General features: G+C 38.4%; 2 protein-coding genes across 3 annotated transcripts in view; both read right to left on the reverse strand.

Annotated features, from left to right (window-relative positions):
* LOC137168465 (thyroid hormone receptor alpha) overlaps nucleotides 1–5,530 on the reverse strand; it is a 138,608-nt gene extending 133,078 nt beyond the window's left edge. Inside the window, exon 1 of the mRNA XM_067571067.1 lies at nucleotides 5,263–5,530. The gene's annotated coding sequence lies outside the window, so the exon portion shown is untranslated. The remainder of the gene's footprint in view (nucleotides 1–5,262) is intronic.
* Nucleotides 5,531–8,775: 3,245 nt separating this feature from the next.
* The window catches only part of LOC137168080 (vesicle-fusing ATPase), a 44,708-nt gene continuing 36,895 nt past the window's right edge, over nucleotides 8,776–16,588 (reverse strand). Inside the window, exons 16-21 of one of the 2 annotated variants that reach the window (XM_067570530.1) lie at nucleotides 16,359–16,505; nucleotides 14,632–14,766; nucleotides 14,160–14,273; nucleotides 13,030–13,085; nucleotides 12,614–12,671; nucleotides 8,776–10,121 (exon numbers count right to left, since the gene is read on the reverse strand). In XM_067570530.1, the coding sequence (XP_067426631.1) occupies nucleotides 12,641–12,671; nucleotides 13,030–13,085; nucleotides 14,160–14,273; nucleotides 14,632–14,766; nucleotides 16,359–16,505 (483 nt within the window). In that variant the 3' untranslated portion in view covers nucleotides 8,776–10,121; nucleotides 12,614–12,640. The remainder of the gene's footprint in view (nucleotides 10,122–12,613; nucleotides 12,672–13,029; nucleotides 13,086–14,159; nucleotides 14,274–14,631; nucleotides 14,767–16,358; nucleotides 16,506–16,588) is intronic. The other variant, XM_067570531.1, reaches the window with a different exon arrangement.

The following is a 16,588-nucleotide window of genomic DNA, read 5'->3' on the forward strand; positions in this document are numbered from 1 at the left end:
ATCATCTTGGGCTTTGGGAAACAGTGATCAACATTTTCACCATTTTATAGACCAAACAACTAATCGATCAATCGACCAAATAAATGACAGATTAATCAATGAAAATGATCATTAGTTGCAGCCCTACGGTAAAAATAACCTAACACAGCATTACCTCGGCCAAGGCCAAGGAGCATTTCATACTTTGTACTTGTACATGTTCCTTGCTTGTCCAATATGTATATATGTACAGCATAGGCATTATGTTAGAATAAAGTCTAATTTTACATTTTTCCGTATCATACTTATAATAGCACAATATCATGTATGTAGCAATCAAGTGTATATTGAAGACCCCTTTACAGGGTTCTAGTTTTAAAACAAGTCAGCTTGAAACAGTGTTTTCAAACCAACTGGAGCTAATGTTAGCTTAATTAGCAACCTCATTACAGCTAATAAAATCTGATAACAAAAGCTGACCTTTCAGCCGACAAAATCAACGGTCATTGGCAAGATGTGAGATTCGTTTGTCTTCCATTGTGTGAAATCAGAGACTAATTACTGAGAATTTTGAGAGGTATCATGATTATCATTGTAAACAGAGGTGTGCCATGTGTGAATGGGAAGCTTGACAGTTCATCCAGTGTGGCAAAAAGTTAATAAATCTAACCCGCATGTCAGGTACAGGAAGAAGATGCAAACAAGGGTGCTTCAACTAAGGACCTGTGAGGCAACAGTGCTTCATAAATGCACCATTGTCCCTCCCCAGCTTCAGGCTGAAGTATTTAAACCTAAGTAAATTAGAGAAACCCGATTTAAAGCGTTAGAACTTCAAATGCTATTTACAATGTACCTTACATTTCAAAAACCATTTTGATGTTTTGTGTTATATTTTTGGCTGGTTTTCTTTTGTAGCTTGCAGTGGACAGGAGTATCATATTAATTAACTTACTGTCTATAACATGACACATTGGGACAGATTTACTGGGCCAACCACAAATTACCACCAGCATCACTTGTCATCACCAACAGAATACAAAACAAAGTTCTCTGCTACTGAGCTTGGTTGAGGAAATGAATGGACATATTTCAGCGCAATCATGCTCTCTTCTTCCTCTACAAAGGAAGGTTATATTGGAGAAAATTACATTTAATAATGCTGCAAGCAGAAGAAAAACAGACTGATTTAGACCTATTTTTTAAGGATTGTGTGAATGTCTACAGACTGTGATTGACTGACATCTCCAGGAGTCTCCTGTTTGCTCTGACAGATGACAAGACAATCAACACCTTTATACTTATTAGTACATGCAGTCCTGTGACCTGAAATAATCCTCAGCATATTTCCAATCATCTTCAACCTGAGCAGTGGTCTAATCAGCCAAAATAACAGAACCCTTGAGACAGACTGCAAGGTGAAGTCTCTGCCGCAGCTGTCAATATGCAATAATCAGGGTCATTTTTATGTATTTTCATCCCCTCCTCCCATATATTGCAGCCACACATACAGTTGACACAAAACAGACTCATAAAAAAACAGCAGTATAGGTCTAAAATTCAGCCATAAAACGCCATAGTAATGAACTACAGCTTTCCAAAACTGTTACAAATCTCTGTTAAAAAATAATTATATTTATGGGTTGACAACGCTGTGGTTAAGGTCTAGTTGGGTTTTGGTACAAAAACCACTTCGTTAGGTTTAGGGAAAGATATGGTTTGGGTTAAAATGATCATTTGAAATGAAGTTTATATTTCCTTAAAGTTACGCAACCTTCATCATCATGGCAAAAGTGGACATCACATGGACAGTAGTCTCCTGCAGCTAAGCCCACTATCTATAAGTCCACTCTCCACTATCCATCTAGCCATCTACCCAACTCGCCTCCTCCTAACGAGGCAAAATCATCTTATCGAGTCACCTTATATTGACCTGGACTGCAACCCTTCCCCGGGTCATAATTACTACAACCACTAAGTGGCATAAACGTAACTATAGTTCGTTTTTGCCAGCCTGAATTTTAGACCTATACTGTCGTTTCTCTTGTGAGGATGGGCTGGTAGAAATGCTGTACAATACATACTGAAGTGCTGCTTTCATTTGCAAAACAAAACTTTGACATAGTGATCAAACAATTAGTCAGTTAATCAATTAAACAATTAGTCATTTAACAGTAACAAATTTACGTGATTCTCTAAGTGATTGTTTTGGTAAAATATCTGGTTGCAGCTTCTCAAATGTGAATATTTGCTTTTTTTTTTTTTTTCTCATCTATGACAGTGAACTGGATACCTTTGGGTTTTGGTCTATTGGTTGGTCAAAAACAGTCATTTAATTGGGTTTTGGGAAATTGTGATAAGAATTCTTCACTATTTTTGGACATTTTATGGGCCAAACAATTAATTGATTAATTGGGAAAAAAATCAGTATATTAATCAAGGATTAATTGCAGCCCTAGATTAAATGGTTAGACAACAATTTTGACAAGTAATTAACCCTCCTGTTGTCTTCCCGTTGACCATGCAGCTTTTGTCCCGAGTCAAAATTGACCCGGGAGGACAAAAGCTGCATGGTTGGAAACTCCACAGATCCTATAAATTTTAATAAAACACTCAAAATTCAATGGGATGGAGACATGTCACTTTGGGCTCTGGTAACTTGGATGGTCATTTGTCACAATATTTGTTTCTTTTATTGTGTGTTTTTGGACACTAAAACAATGAATTCATAGAAAAAAAACCCTACATTAATTAGTAATGAAAAACATTCTTAGTTGATGTACCCAAATATCACATATGGACAAATGTTAGCATCTACAAAAGCTCAGTTATCCTTAATGAATCCATCCCTCACCCACTGTACAAAAGGTAAACAGCTAGATAACACCTGACTGTGTGAGTTACATGTAGACACACAAAATGGAATTAGGTTACAAACTCACTCATTTTCTAAATTGGCTGGACCGATCACTCTAAGCCCCTCCTCCTCTCTGTCCACACCTCTGTGACGTGAACAGGCCGTGTGGGACCTCAAGGGACTGGGGTAGCGGCTGCCTCCACAGCCCTGTTATGTAACCGATTTCTCTCAGACTGAGGCAGGCAGAGAGGGGAGAGACTGGTTTTCTTTCCTGTTTCCCCTTCCCCCTCCCCCTTCCTCCTCCTCATCCACCACTCACTATACCTTAAGCCTTAACCTCAGAAAACCAGGACACTGCCTTGCAGCAACGAGCAATGGAAACAGAGGGGGGTGTTAGGGATGGACGTCAAAAGAGGTCACGTCTGGCTGCTAGCATACAAAGCAGATTATTGCTTTGTATGTATACAAACATATTAATAGATAGTATTTTGAACATATTTTGTCTTTGGTTTATGATCTATTCCAGTAGCATTTTCATTGTGATTTCTATAAAGGGAGTAACATATGTCATATTATTGGTAATAATAATAATAATAATTACAGTTATTAATTGCATTTTTAGCACTGTTTACCTTAGGATTTTGGTATTGTGTCATTGCTTGTGAAGCTGTTTTAAAAAATAATAGTGAAATTTCCTCTCCTCCAAGAAAACAAGTCTGAAGAAACGACTCTTAAAGACCAATAAATCTTTGAAAAGGTTGCTGAAAACTAATAAAAACCACCAGCTAAATGATAACTGGGTTACTGGGGGAAACTCCTATAAACAACGTGAGAGTGCTTCCTGTGTAATTTTATGTAGGCCTGGCTTCTGCACTCCAGGGAAATCTTATTTTTCCTTTCATATTCATTCATGTTTCACCCTTAAGTTTAGTAGCTTGTACTAGTGTTTACATTCTCTCGGAGTGTTTTCCATTTGAAAGTGTCATACGCATGTTGGATTTGCCATGCGTGCTGCACACTGCGAGGCAGAGGAACCTTTAACATTACTGTGTTGTGTAGACATTTTGTGTGAACACTCAGAGAGCACTCACAGATTGCCATTCATACCTCCATTCCTCCACCTGCAGTGCCAGCTCTAACCCTGAGTGTCTTAAACTATGCCTCTGGGCTCAAAATAAGTCACATAATTACATCTGATCAGTCCACAAATGAAACCACAATAATGCTTCCCTCATCCTGGAATCAAAGCAATTACACACATATACAAACACAATGCAAAGATATCACGTTTAACTCAACAGATCATCTCACATATATCTACACCACGCCTCTGCCTGCAGGAGCAACTATAGTCAGGGACACATTTTATATTTCATGCTCTGTAACACATGCATCATTCATATCAAGGCTCCAGGAGCATTTCAAGAATACTCTGGCACACTTTTGCACACACAGACCTACTTAAATATGTCATAGCAAAGGAATGTGAAAAGTGGCTTGGGCAGTAAATGGGTATGGTGGCTCGGTGGTTAGCACTGTTGCCTCACAGGTGCTGGGTTCGAACCCTGGCCGTCCCAGGTCCTTTCTGTGTGGAGTTTGCATGTTCTCCCAGTGTTTGCATGGGTTTCTGCTGGGTGCTTCAGTTTCCTCCCACCATCAAAGACATGTATGTTAGGGTTAATACTCCAGTCAGTGCCCCTTACCACTGGCAAAAAGAACTGAAGTTGGTCCCCGGGCACCCACTGTGGCTGCCCACTGCCCCTAGTGTGTAGGATGGGTCAAATGCAGGGGATATATTTCATTGCAGTGTATGTGAGTATTGAGAAATTACAATAAAGTCTGCATCTAAAATCTTGCATCACACACTGGGACGGATACACATATACATACATACATATCTGTACTTTCACGTTACCTCTATGGTGTCATCTCTTACATGTCCAGACTGTACAGCCATTTAGGGCAGAGGAGGTTAACAGGTCTCTTACTGCAATGATTACTTCCAACATTAACCGTGTACTTTGGATCCCTACCTGACCCAGGTCGTTCAACATAACTACAGTAAAGGCCACATAGGAAGCACATGGCATGCATCTTAAACTGACATTTCTCTAATGCCACACTGAGGTAATGTTATTGAACACTGACCAGGTTTATGTGCATGGACCTATAGGCAGAGTACAGTAAACAGGGCGGCGCAGTGAACGGGTTGACGTGAGGACAGCACTCACCTTGCACCGCCGTCCCCGTACAGCAGCCTTCACTGTATTTCGCTTTATATGACACACTCACCATGCTCGACTTAAGCTATAAAACCACCTCCTGTACCGTCAACAAAAAGCCCCGCGAACAAGGAACAGCGGGGTTAACACGTGAAAGAAAAAAGGAGAACAAACACGTAAAAATAAAAGCGAGTCCAGCTACTTTACCGTCTCAAACGGCGCAATGCCTCTCCGGATAGCCCCCCTTTCAATCCGCTATAAGGTGTGTGGAGACTGGAGCGCCGTGTCTGCCCGGGACTGCCAAAGCCATGGCCACGGTCTGCAGGGGGACTCTACCGCGTCTATTAGCTTTCTGTGCTCGGTCCTCCCCCCTGCCTGTACAGTACGGGTGAATGCGGGTCAGGAGGAGGAGCGGAGTTGCTGCCGCCGGGGATGATTCATCAGCAGGCTCCGCACCGCCCTCTACCGGCGGGAGAGGAGACCTGCGGGGGAAGGTTGCATAATCCCGGGAGTTTGTGGGATTAAAGGGGAATGTCACCCGTTTTCCCCGAGCAACGCCCAAAAGCAAAAAGAGTGACAGTCAGTGGTGGAAAATAACCAAGTGCAATTTTAAGTAGGCTATAATTTTGTACATTCCAGAGAGAAATAAACGCCTACTTTTACTCACTAGCCTATATTTATCTGGCAGCTGTAGATAGTAGGCTAATTTTAGAAATAAGACATAAATGTCTTATGGGCTAAAATATAATGCATTGTTAAACATTTAAAAGTACATTTAAAATATTAAAAGTAGCTCCACATCAATATACTACAACATTAAAATGTTGCTTACATGTTAATGAATATCCAATAATATGGTACATGGACCATAATAATACTTTTAAAAGGACATTCATCATATGGAGTACTGTACTTTTATATGTATTTTACTTTAAATACATTTTGCTGATAATACTTTTGTACATTATCCATCCATCCATCTATCCATCCATCTATCAGTTTTCAGGTGGATCCAGGACCAGGTCATGGTGGCATCAGACTGAGTAAGGAAACCCAGACATCCTTCACCACAGCAACACCCTCCATCTCCTCCTGGGGGATCCCAAGGTTGTCCCAGGCCAGAAAAGATATGTAATCCCTCCAGTGTGTTCTGGGTCTCCTTCCAGTTGAACGTGCCTCTAGACTGAGGTGTCCATTTTGTACATAAACTAAAGCAATTTTGAGTAGTTTTACACTGTGGGCTACTTTTCATTAAGTGAAGGATCTGAATTTTTCTTCCTCCACCATATTTAAGTCAGTGTTAAAAAAAATACCTTTAGCTATACTGTATATACTTCACAACAAGTAGCATAGCAAGTTAAAGTCCATCTAAAATCTCATTGAGACATCCATTTGCAGTTAAAAACAATGTCAGTGGGTTTTTCCATCAATAGTTTTTTTTTACAATTAAAAAGAAGAACAAAATGTCTTTGGGGAAATGTTAAAAATGTCCCATTTCTGTCTCAGCAGCTGAAATTTCTCCATTTTGGTTTCTGATTTTTTTCTCAAAGGAGAACACAGGATGTGATTCACAGAACAGATATGTATGATGTAGCAGAGAAAATTATGTAATTTAAATTCAGTTGGACTTGGAGTCGACATCTCCATGTATCAGAAGTAACAATACAAATTATACAGAGTGGACTCTTTGATACATTGACCTCTAAGCAGCATTTTAATGTTGTAGCTGTGGTGATACATCAAACAACTATACAACTTCAAACTAGCAGTAGTGCTATAAATCCTAGATAGATCACTGTATAGAAATGCATCATATGATGTGAGTTTATCATATGCTGGTAAGAGGTATTCACATCCCTTACTCAGCTAAAAGCAGCAATTAAACAATATTCCATTACAAGTAAAAGTCTTGCATTCACAGTCTTACTTAAATTAAGTAAAGTTGTATCTGTGTCATCATAAAAGTTTCAAAAGTAAAAATATTCAAATGTTTATTTACTATTGGATAGTTTAATCTTTAACCAGATATCATATATTATAAACTGATGATGTTTTGCGTGTAAAATCTCTATCAGGAAAGTAACTGCAGCTGTAAAATGAAGGTGAAAAAGTATGTTTGCCCTTGAAATGTTGTGGAGTAGAGCTATAAAGTTGCACAAAATGAAAATACCTAAGTAGCTCTAAGTTTTAGTGCAGTGCTTGTGTGAATGCACTTAGTTACTTTTCACCACTAGCTATAGTAGATCATATCCAGGGAACTGCTGTGTAACTGCTTTGGGTAACAAGAGGTTACCAAAAACAACAACAGAAAACTTAATTGCAAATTTTTAGAGAGAAAAAAATACTCTTGGGAAGCTGAGGTTACATATGCTACTTATTGACTGTCTGACATTGACTCACGCTACAACTTATCCTGAAATTGCAAAAGCAATGGACATTGTCCATTTAAATGTGAACAAGACACATATTGTGAGCTGTCTGAGTACAATAACCCCAGGCACTGTCTTCAAGCATTACTTAATAACTCAGAGGTATAGCCCCAAGCTTTTTGTAGCGGGGTTTTGTGTTAATTGGCTAAGTACAAAGGTAAAATGGATTACAGCACCTTGAAGGCAAAATGGAGCGAGAATTGGAGCACAGTGATCTAGACTGTGTCCGTGACTATGCCCCAGGATATTTGGGAATATATGAACTTTTCTAAAGCTTCCAAATTCACACAGTCTGGATCTGGATATAAAATCAGACACTGCTCTTCAGACAATAACCATATTGGAATATGAACATACTTTTAGTTTGACTACTGATTTTGCAACCCATCATCAAGATCACCGGTGTAATTTCTGATTTTCAGTTAATGCTGATTAAAGAAGATTCATGACAGTAATCTGATATCATTTTAGTTTTTTGTGGATTGTTTTATACCTGCTTGGTAAATGACACCCTGCTTTCATTGATTGTCTTATTCTTCAGTTTTATCACCCCATGTATCTTACAGTATATACACTTTTGTTACAGTATGTAAACTTCTTAAACATTAACCCTGAAGAACAGAGTAGTGACGATAGCAATGGATGAATAAATTTAAATTTGTGGGGAAAGACCAAGTTGTCAAATATGTGCCAGCCTTTTATGCAATACAATACAATATTAAAGTTGGGAACTACATCACCGTAGTGTATGATTGTGACTTACAGTGTATGATTTATCATCCATGTGTCACCACATCATGATTTACTTTATCTTATTTAATTGCAGCTCTAAACTGGGCATAAGCTATTTGTACGTAGTATTTCCATTTATGCTACTTAATACTTGTAGTCCACTATATTTGACTTTATGTGTCTTCTGTATTTATTTTTACATACAAACCAACCATCAGTTTATAAAATATGACCAAGATTTAACTACCTGACATGATATTAAGTAATCACAATGAGCTCCACCTCAGCTATAATATTATGTTGCGTATCTGCTAATGCATCAATAATACTCCAATAATATAATACTGTAATACTATAACACTCTGAAAGGTGTTGTTTTATATTATATTTACATTTTACATATATACACTTTTGATACTTTAAGTACATTTTGCAGGTAATTATATGAACTATAACTTAAGTTATGGACTTGTAATGGAGTGTGTTTATATTATGCTATTGCTATCTATTCATCCTATCATTAAGTATAAATAAATAAGACCAGGCAAACAGCTGGAAGTTTCTTTTTTCTGTGCATCTGTGCTTTTTATTGCAATAATACATCTGCATTTTGATATATATTTACACACACACGCACACACATACACACATTGTCAGTGGTCAGAACAGAACAAGAACTTTGAACAATAAGCACTAAACACATGGCATGAGAAAAAACCCCCACAAATTAACCACCAATTTACTGCCTAAACCTGGATTCAGATGCACACACACACACACATAAACACACGCATGCTCACACTCTGTCACCACCACACGCTCACACAGGCTCACACATACTTGACACATGCAGCGTTTAGTTCCTCACACATGCACACGAGCTGACACAAGCTCAAGTTCCCATGATGAACTGCTGAGATAAGTACTTAGGGTTGTTTTTTTTTTATTTATTTTGAGTCGTTTCCATGTTAAAAGTGCAGAATCTTTTTATTTTTAACACTGGTGATGCCATAGCTACACTAGCTCGACTGAACTGTACTGTACGCAACACAGACAGACAGGCCAACAATCCAACATTTACTTTCACTATTACAGTAACCTGGTAAAGTCAACATCTCTGGAGCAATTGGGAAGAAGAATCATACTGATATAGTATGAAATAGACTTGAGACGGATCGTTTAAATTATTCTCATGATATACTGTATTCTGTCTATATATACTATTTACAGAACTTAAACAAGGTACATACTGTATATTTAAAGGGTTTACATTTACACATGGAACAGTTTCTTTTTCTTTTCTTTTTTTTTATTTTTACAGCCACTACATATTCACTAAAAGCCTCTCATATATTCACACTGTAAATATTCAAACAGGTTTGGGACTTGTGTGTCAGTTTTGGATGTATTCTTTTTGTTCTGTTTGTTTGTGAGGATACATATCATACTGACAATAACTACCTTTAGCAGGACAATATGCAACAAATACAACAAATACTATATGTGAAGCTAAAAACATACATGGCTCTTCTTTTTTTGTCGTTTTTACGCACGATGCACAAAACAGCACTTTTTTACAATCATCTATTGCAATATCTTTACAGGTAACAGATTTATAACAGTACAACTTCCAGTAGTAGTTTGCTGTGATATGTCAGTAAGTGTAGATGATGATGAGTAGGAGGATGGTGATACAGAAACATGCTGAGATAAAGAGGACTTGTGTCTTCCTCTTTTTGACCAGGTGTGTCTTCAGATAGACAGACGGAGGGATCAGTGGGTTGATGGACATGAACATCTCTTCTTCTTCTTCTGTTCTTCCTCATTTTGTCCCACAGGTGGCTTGTTGATGGCGAGATGTGCGTTTCGTTCTGCCAGCCTCTCTACTCATAGAAGCTGCGGTCACTGGATAAAGGAAAAGGCAAAAGTGGTTTTAGTTTTCTGTGGGTTGTGTTGCATTACTCCCCCCCCTAAAAGACTTCCTATGTTAGAGGGGCCCTGTTTAGCAACCCTCAACGCACTATGTGTACTCACACAACACCAGCACAATGCTGGCCGGTGTCTTGAGCAACACAAAAAACGAAGAGCAGGATTTAGCAGGCTATAAAACAAGAAGAGACCCAAGAGACGAAAGCATCACCAGTTGTCCTCTTGGTACTACTTCAGACTTGATGCTGTGTGCGGGAGGTCAGACAAACTTGTTTTATTGCCATAATTGCATACCAAGCCTCAATCCTCCCACACACCATCCACAATTGTGTTAAAAGATTTCCTTGGAGTCAGTGGTTCTCATTTCCACTCCTTTAGCCCTGCAAGCTCTCACTCCAGATATCCACTCAAGGATGACCTGAGTTGGGTTGCACCAGCTGTTCGGAAATCCATTACAAAATTTGTGTGTAAAGTCTCCCCTAAGTTCTTAAACAAGCTCGTTTCAAACCAGTGATTTACTGAAGCAGGTTGAACCAGTAAAAATCAAGGAATGTCTTGGCTGGCAAAGACTTTGTTAATTAATTTGTTAAATGGTTGCTGGGAAACAATTGTAGCATTGCCCAATCAAAAGCAATTAGCTTTGTCAACAGGAAACCACTGTAGTGTCAAAAATTGTAACCTGACTTCCAGAATTTGTAGCAATATAGTGTATTAAACTTAACTCCCAATCCTTTGTAAATGTACTTTTTCCCCATTCATATACAGTTGTATATGTACATACATGGGGATTTAAGCAGTTTAGAATGAAAGAAAATTGAGTAGTAGGTTATCATTTTATAAATCTTTTGTGTATATGTTACAAGTGTCGACTGAATGTGATGTAATGTCATTGTCATTTTGGGGATACATGTAGGTGAAGAAATCCTACTCCTACGCTAGTTGAACTGTTGAACCTGTTTCTATCTGAGGGTGGCTTGCTGACCTCTGGGGTTAGCTAGAGATATCTTTGTCTTAAGCCTACTGTGTGGAGGTACCTCGACCAGCTAAAGTTGAAGTATGTCCATGTTTGAAGTTATTGATTGACCATGAGGTCTCTGTTAGATCGTATGACCATACTTGTTTGTAAGAAGGTGTAACAGTTTGTGGAAGTGTCCATTTGGGGACCAGACTATTTTTAGCTTTGTTTCTGGAGAGGTAAAAAGCTGTCTAGTTTGGGTTCACAATCTTTAGAGAAAAAAAATACAAAATACATGATGATTATATTATTATATTTTTGTTTGGGTTTGGACATGTGTCTTATATTAGCAAGCTAACATTAGTTTTGTCAGTAAGTTCAGTTAGCAATGAAACAGCTACACCTGGCAGTTATTGGTTGTTTGCGTGGTGCAACCTGTTTTTAGTCAGTAATGTGTAAATCTGCACTTAACTTGTAACTAGGCTAAATTTGAATTTATGAAGAGCTGGTGCAACTAGCTCCTGAAACCTTTATGTACAGGTCTATGCTGCTCCAGAACCAGGATTGGGAATTATATTCAAGCTATACAAGCTAAAATATGCACACACACACACACACACACACACACACACACACACACACACAAAGTCTCAACATCAAGTAGAATAATTCATGTTCAGAAACAAATGCACATGAACTATACTGTAATGCTATGAGTCATAAAACTGCATAGAAAGGTTAAATAAAGATGAACAGGGAGTAAAAATTCAAAGCTTGCATTACATTATGATGATGGCAAGTGTAGGGGCAGGATTATATTACATACTGTCGCGTGTATAGAGTACAGAGTGAATGAAACATCAAAATTCCATGTAAAAATCTGTTTCACTAATGAAAGGGATGTGAAGATAAAAGGACAGGGGCAAGTTAAAGGCATTTTAAAGTGAGACTATTTAACTTAAAACATTTTTTTCTCTTACGAAAAAGAAAAAATAAATTAATGAAGTACACTCAGTTTAATGCACAGTTGTTTTTCCATACAACCTTTCTTGGTCTGATATATGTCCTGTAGCTTATGGTGGGAAATGTAAGCTAATATTAGCAAACTTCAGATTGATATTACTGTGTAACTGATATAACTGAGTGAATTTGCCGACTTGATGACTCTTCTCTTCTTGTGCTACTGTTACATTATGTTTAAGCATTTACCATTATCATATATTTGGTACTTATGGCCACAGTGGTGACTTTCCAGCAAAAGTTACATAGTCTCGCTTTAAGCTTTGACATGAGTGAGAAATATTAAAAGTTTGTACCCACAGTGCAAATGTTTTACATGTGAAATGTACTACACACTAAAACACAATAAAATTAGTTAGTTGAAGCTGCTAATGCGATAACAATTCTATAGTAAGGAAAATAAATGAGTAGATGCTAATCTAAGAGCTAACTAGCTAGCTACAGGTTTTGCAACCTTCAGGCACTAGTCTCATCACTTTGTTGTTGACCTTACCAGTTCATAGCGAGAGCAACCAACATCTTAAATTCGGATTTGATCGCCTTCATTCAACCTGGTGATTATGGTGAAAATAAAGCCGTTAAGGTGAGTAGTTGGTGGGTAGAGGTCAGTGATTGTTAGCCTTTTTCTGCAATGAGCACATCTATTTGTGTGCCGTGTGGAAATACAAGAATGGAGTCTCCAAAATCAATATTTATTCTTGTGTGACATTACTGAGCCGTGTTCCAAATGTATTCTGTCAGCGATGTTTATGGAAATAACAATGTACTGACACATACGTACAAATGATGGGCGCACTTATGGTCAAAGAAAACAAGCTGACAAGATAATAAAAGACAAGGGTTGAAGTTGATGGAGGCTGCTGACAAACAATGACAGTTAATGTGATTGGTGCAGAGTGGTGTACTCACGCCCCCTCGTCTCTGAGCAGAGACAGGAACTTGGACACTCTGTAATCCGCGTCCATCTAGAGACAATAAAGAGAGAGGACGGAGAAATTGAAAAGTCTGTTCACAATAAAAACAAACAGTGGTACAAACAGGCAAAAAAGTCAATATGAGTCTTTGCAGTCACATCACAACAACAGCCGGTGCCATTATTAAGGACCACAAAGTGCAAATAATAACAAAATATCCCCCACTATCCAGTGAAATGATAGCGGCATTATCGAAGACATGGGCACAAAACTGTCTGACTCCCTAAGTGCTTTCTTTGAGATGGAGGCAGGCTGTTCTGAAATGTTAAAATGACTGAGACGTTGAACGTCTGCATTCCGTACATATTTCATACTGCAGTCAGTTCAGTTGGCTCACTTGTTCATCAGTACAGACTTCAAAGATGCTTATATACCGGGGCGGAGATAGGACTGGGACTGTTGAGACACCTAGGGACAAAAGTACTCTTCTTTCTGAACATCATCATCCTCATGGCTTGGTCCAGGGAGTTAGCTATAGCCCACGCAATGCATTTGACACTTCTCTTTAACCCACTTTACAGGAATAGTTTGACATTTTGGGAAATATTTGCTTTTCTTGCTGAGGGTTAGATGAGAAGATCAATACCACTCTCATATCTGTCTGGTAAATGTATGGATACATCCAGCTACTGGTTAGCACAAAGACTGGAAACAGCTAGTCTGACTCTGTTTAAAGTTAACAAAACCCACTGAACAGCACCTTAAAAGCTCATTAATGAGTGTGTTGTATCTCATTTGTTGAAGTGTAAAACATAAAAAAGTTGTGTATGGGGGTTTATGTAAAGCAGTAACTTCCAGCAGTCTCCTGAAGTTGCCTGGCAACCACTCTGTGATGACAGGAAGTTACTGCTTCTGGCCAAGAAATAGCCTGGCCAAATTATCATACATTATGGGTATTTTGGCATTATTGATCGCACATTGTACAGAGGGCAACATTATTGTACAAATATGATAATTATCATACATCAGGCAACGTTGAGTCTGGCCACCATTTAGCTTCTATCTACAAGCATGGTGGTTTTTTGGGCTGTTACTATCAGCACTGTTTTGTTGAGTCTTGTGTACCTGCAGTGACATCTCGATAAGCACGAGCAGTTTCTTGATGCCGATCCAGACTCGCTTTCCTTTGAGCTGCTGTGCGATGCTGGCTCGCTCTTTATCTGTGAAGCTCCCCAGCAGCTACAGAGACAACAAAGCACATAGAGAGGTGGAGATTGACAATACTACCTTCAAAACCTTCAGCCTAAAATCAAAATAAAAAAGAAAGAAAGACAGCCTCAAAAAGCTTCCTTTTAGTTAGTTAGCTATCTTTTTTCAATGCCTTCACTTTAGTAAATGGAGGTTTTTTTTCCTGCAAGCATACCAAGGTTATGGAGTAAATTTCAATGCAGTGTGTGTGCGTGAATGTGTGCTCTTGAGGATGGGGGATGGTCATATTTAATTCACCACATTCATCTGTGTGTCCTTGTATGAGTGCACAACTGTGCTCATCTTTATTCCTGCGATTGTGAGCGTGTGTGTCTGTGTGTGTTTATACCTCTAAGGCGTCGACTAGCTGCTCCCCAGTCGAGATGTTGGGAATGTGGATGGTGGTGCTGAAGGCGTCCAGCATCTCCATCTCCTGCAGGACGTCTTTCCTGCTGGTGGTGCCGATGATGAGCAGCTTCCGACCCTGCAGGAGGAACAAATTGCTTGTTTTTGCAAAATGTGAATAAGACCTTTGCTCATTTATTCCACATGGCAAGTGCTCCAGTCATTTTGTGAGATTTTTTTGGTCCGTTCTCAAGTTTAAAAATTGAATATTGAATAATAATGACTGCCATGACCCCAAGTATAGTGTAGATTTTCAGGCTTGAACAGTTGAACACTGGACACTTTGAGTTCAGCTGATTTGCATGCTCTTGCTTAGGTCATTCTGAGATAAACAAATCTAATCTTCAAGCATTTGTTGATCTGATTAAGAAGCAAAATTCTTAAATTGTGACTGCACAGATAGAAATATCTCAGACTCAACCTGAATCACATTATTTACTGATGCAATATTTCATTGGTACAACCAAATGAAATGAGCACAGAAACAGAAAATAAAACTTTCAGGAGGAAACTCAAACAAAAAATATATCTTATTATTAGCTGATTATAACATATTAGTTCTTTTAAAGGATAACACGGGTGTTATTCTACATTTTTCTTATTGTCAGCAAATCCCACAAAAAGACAAAAACAAACTATGCGGTAGTCCAACTCTCAATACCACTCTGTCTGTGACATGTGCCCCAAGCACATTCATTTCTACTGAGGAAGCAAAACTGTTTGAAAATATATAGTTTCATATATAAAAAGAGGTCTGTGATTTTCTAAAACAGCTGAAAAACAACATCATTAGATTATTAATACTGAAGCATCAGTGTTAGAGCAGCACGTTACTGTTGTAGCTGCTGGAGGTGGTGCTAGTTTCAACTACTTTATATACAGTTAGCTAGTTTAGTCCAGTGGTTCCCAACCTAGGGGTCCAGCCCCACCGGCCACCAAATAAATCAAAGGGGTTGTAAGATAATTAATGGGAGAGGAAAGAAGAAAAGTTCTGATACACAAATCTGCTTTCAGTTTTTGGACTTTTTCTCTAATCTTTGATTTTTGGTGAAATATTGGATCATTTGAACATTTATTGAAATGAAACCATGTGAGAAGTTTAGTGAAAAAAAATCACTATTTGGTGGAGCTGTTAACAACTCATAGACATCTGAAATGTGACCCCGACTACACACTGCTTTTTGTAAGACGTCAAAAGCCAAAAAGGTTGGAAACCACTGGTTTCATCTTTAACAATGTGTTGTATTTTAAAAGCTTGTTATATTATCCATTGTGTCAAATCTTCATCTGAAAAGTAACTAAAGCTGTCAAATAAATGTAGTGGAGTAGAAAGTACAATATTTCCCTCTGAAATGTTGTGGAGTGGAAGTATAAAGTAGCATCAAATTGAAATACTCAAGTAAAGTACAAATACCTCAAAATTGCACTCAAGTACAGTACTTAAGTATATGTAGTTCATACTTTCCACCACTGGATACACAAACAATGATTGTAAGTAGATCAATTCATTGTTAGTTTTGATGTTTTCTTGGAATTTGTTAAGAATAAGAAACAAATAGAATATAATTCTTTATTTATCATTAGAGGTTTGAAGTGGTTGCTTTGACTAAAATGTGAATTTGCAGCATGAATAATGTATATACAGTATATAGGTTACAGATGAACCCTGACCTTGGGTGGAGGTTTCTTCAGCAGCACCAGCAGAGCCTGAAGTACCAGGTTGGAGAAACGAGGGCCTATGGGGACGTAGTCCAGCAGACGCTCAATGTCATCCACCACCACACAGCTGAGCTGGGACTTATAAGCATCATCAAAGACCTGAAGCAGAGGGAGGGAGGGCAGAATGAATGACGAGATGGACAAAGGAATGACCGGCAGAGAGGATGCAGCAGGGCATTAAT

The sequence above is a fragment of the Thunnus thynnus genome, chromosome 17 (genome assembly GCF_963924715.1).
Source record: "Thunnus thynnus chromosome 17, fThuThy2.1, whole genome shotgun sequence".
In the NCBI taxonomy this organism is placed as follows: domain Eukaryota; kingdom Metazoa; phylum Chordata; class Actinopteri; order Scombriformes; family Scombridae; genus Thunnus; species Thunnus thynnus.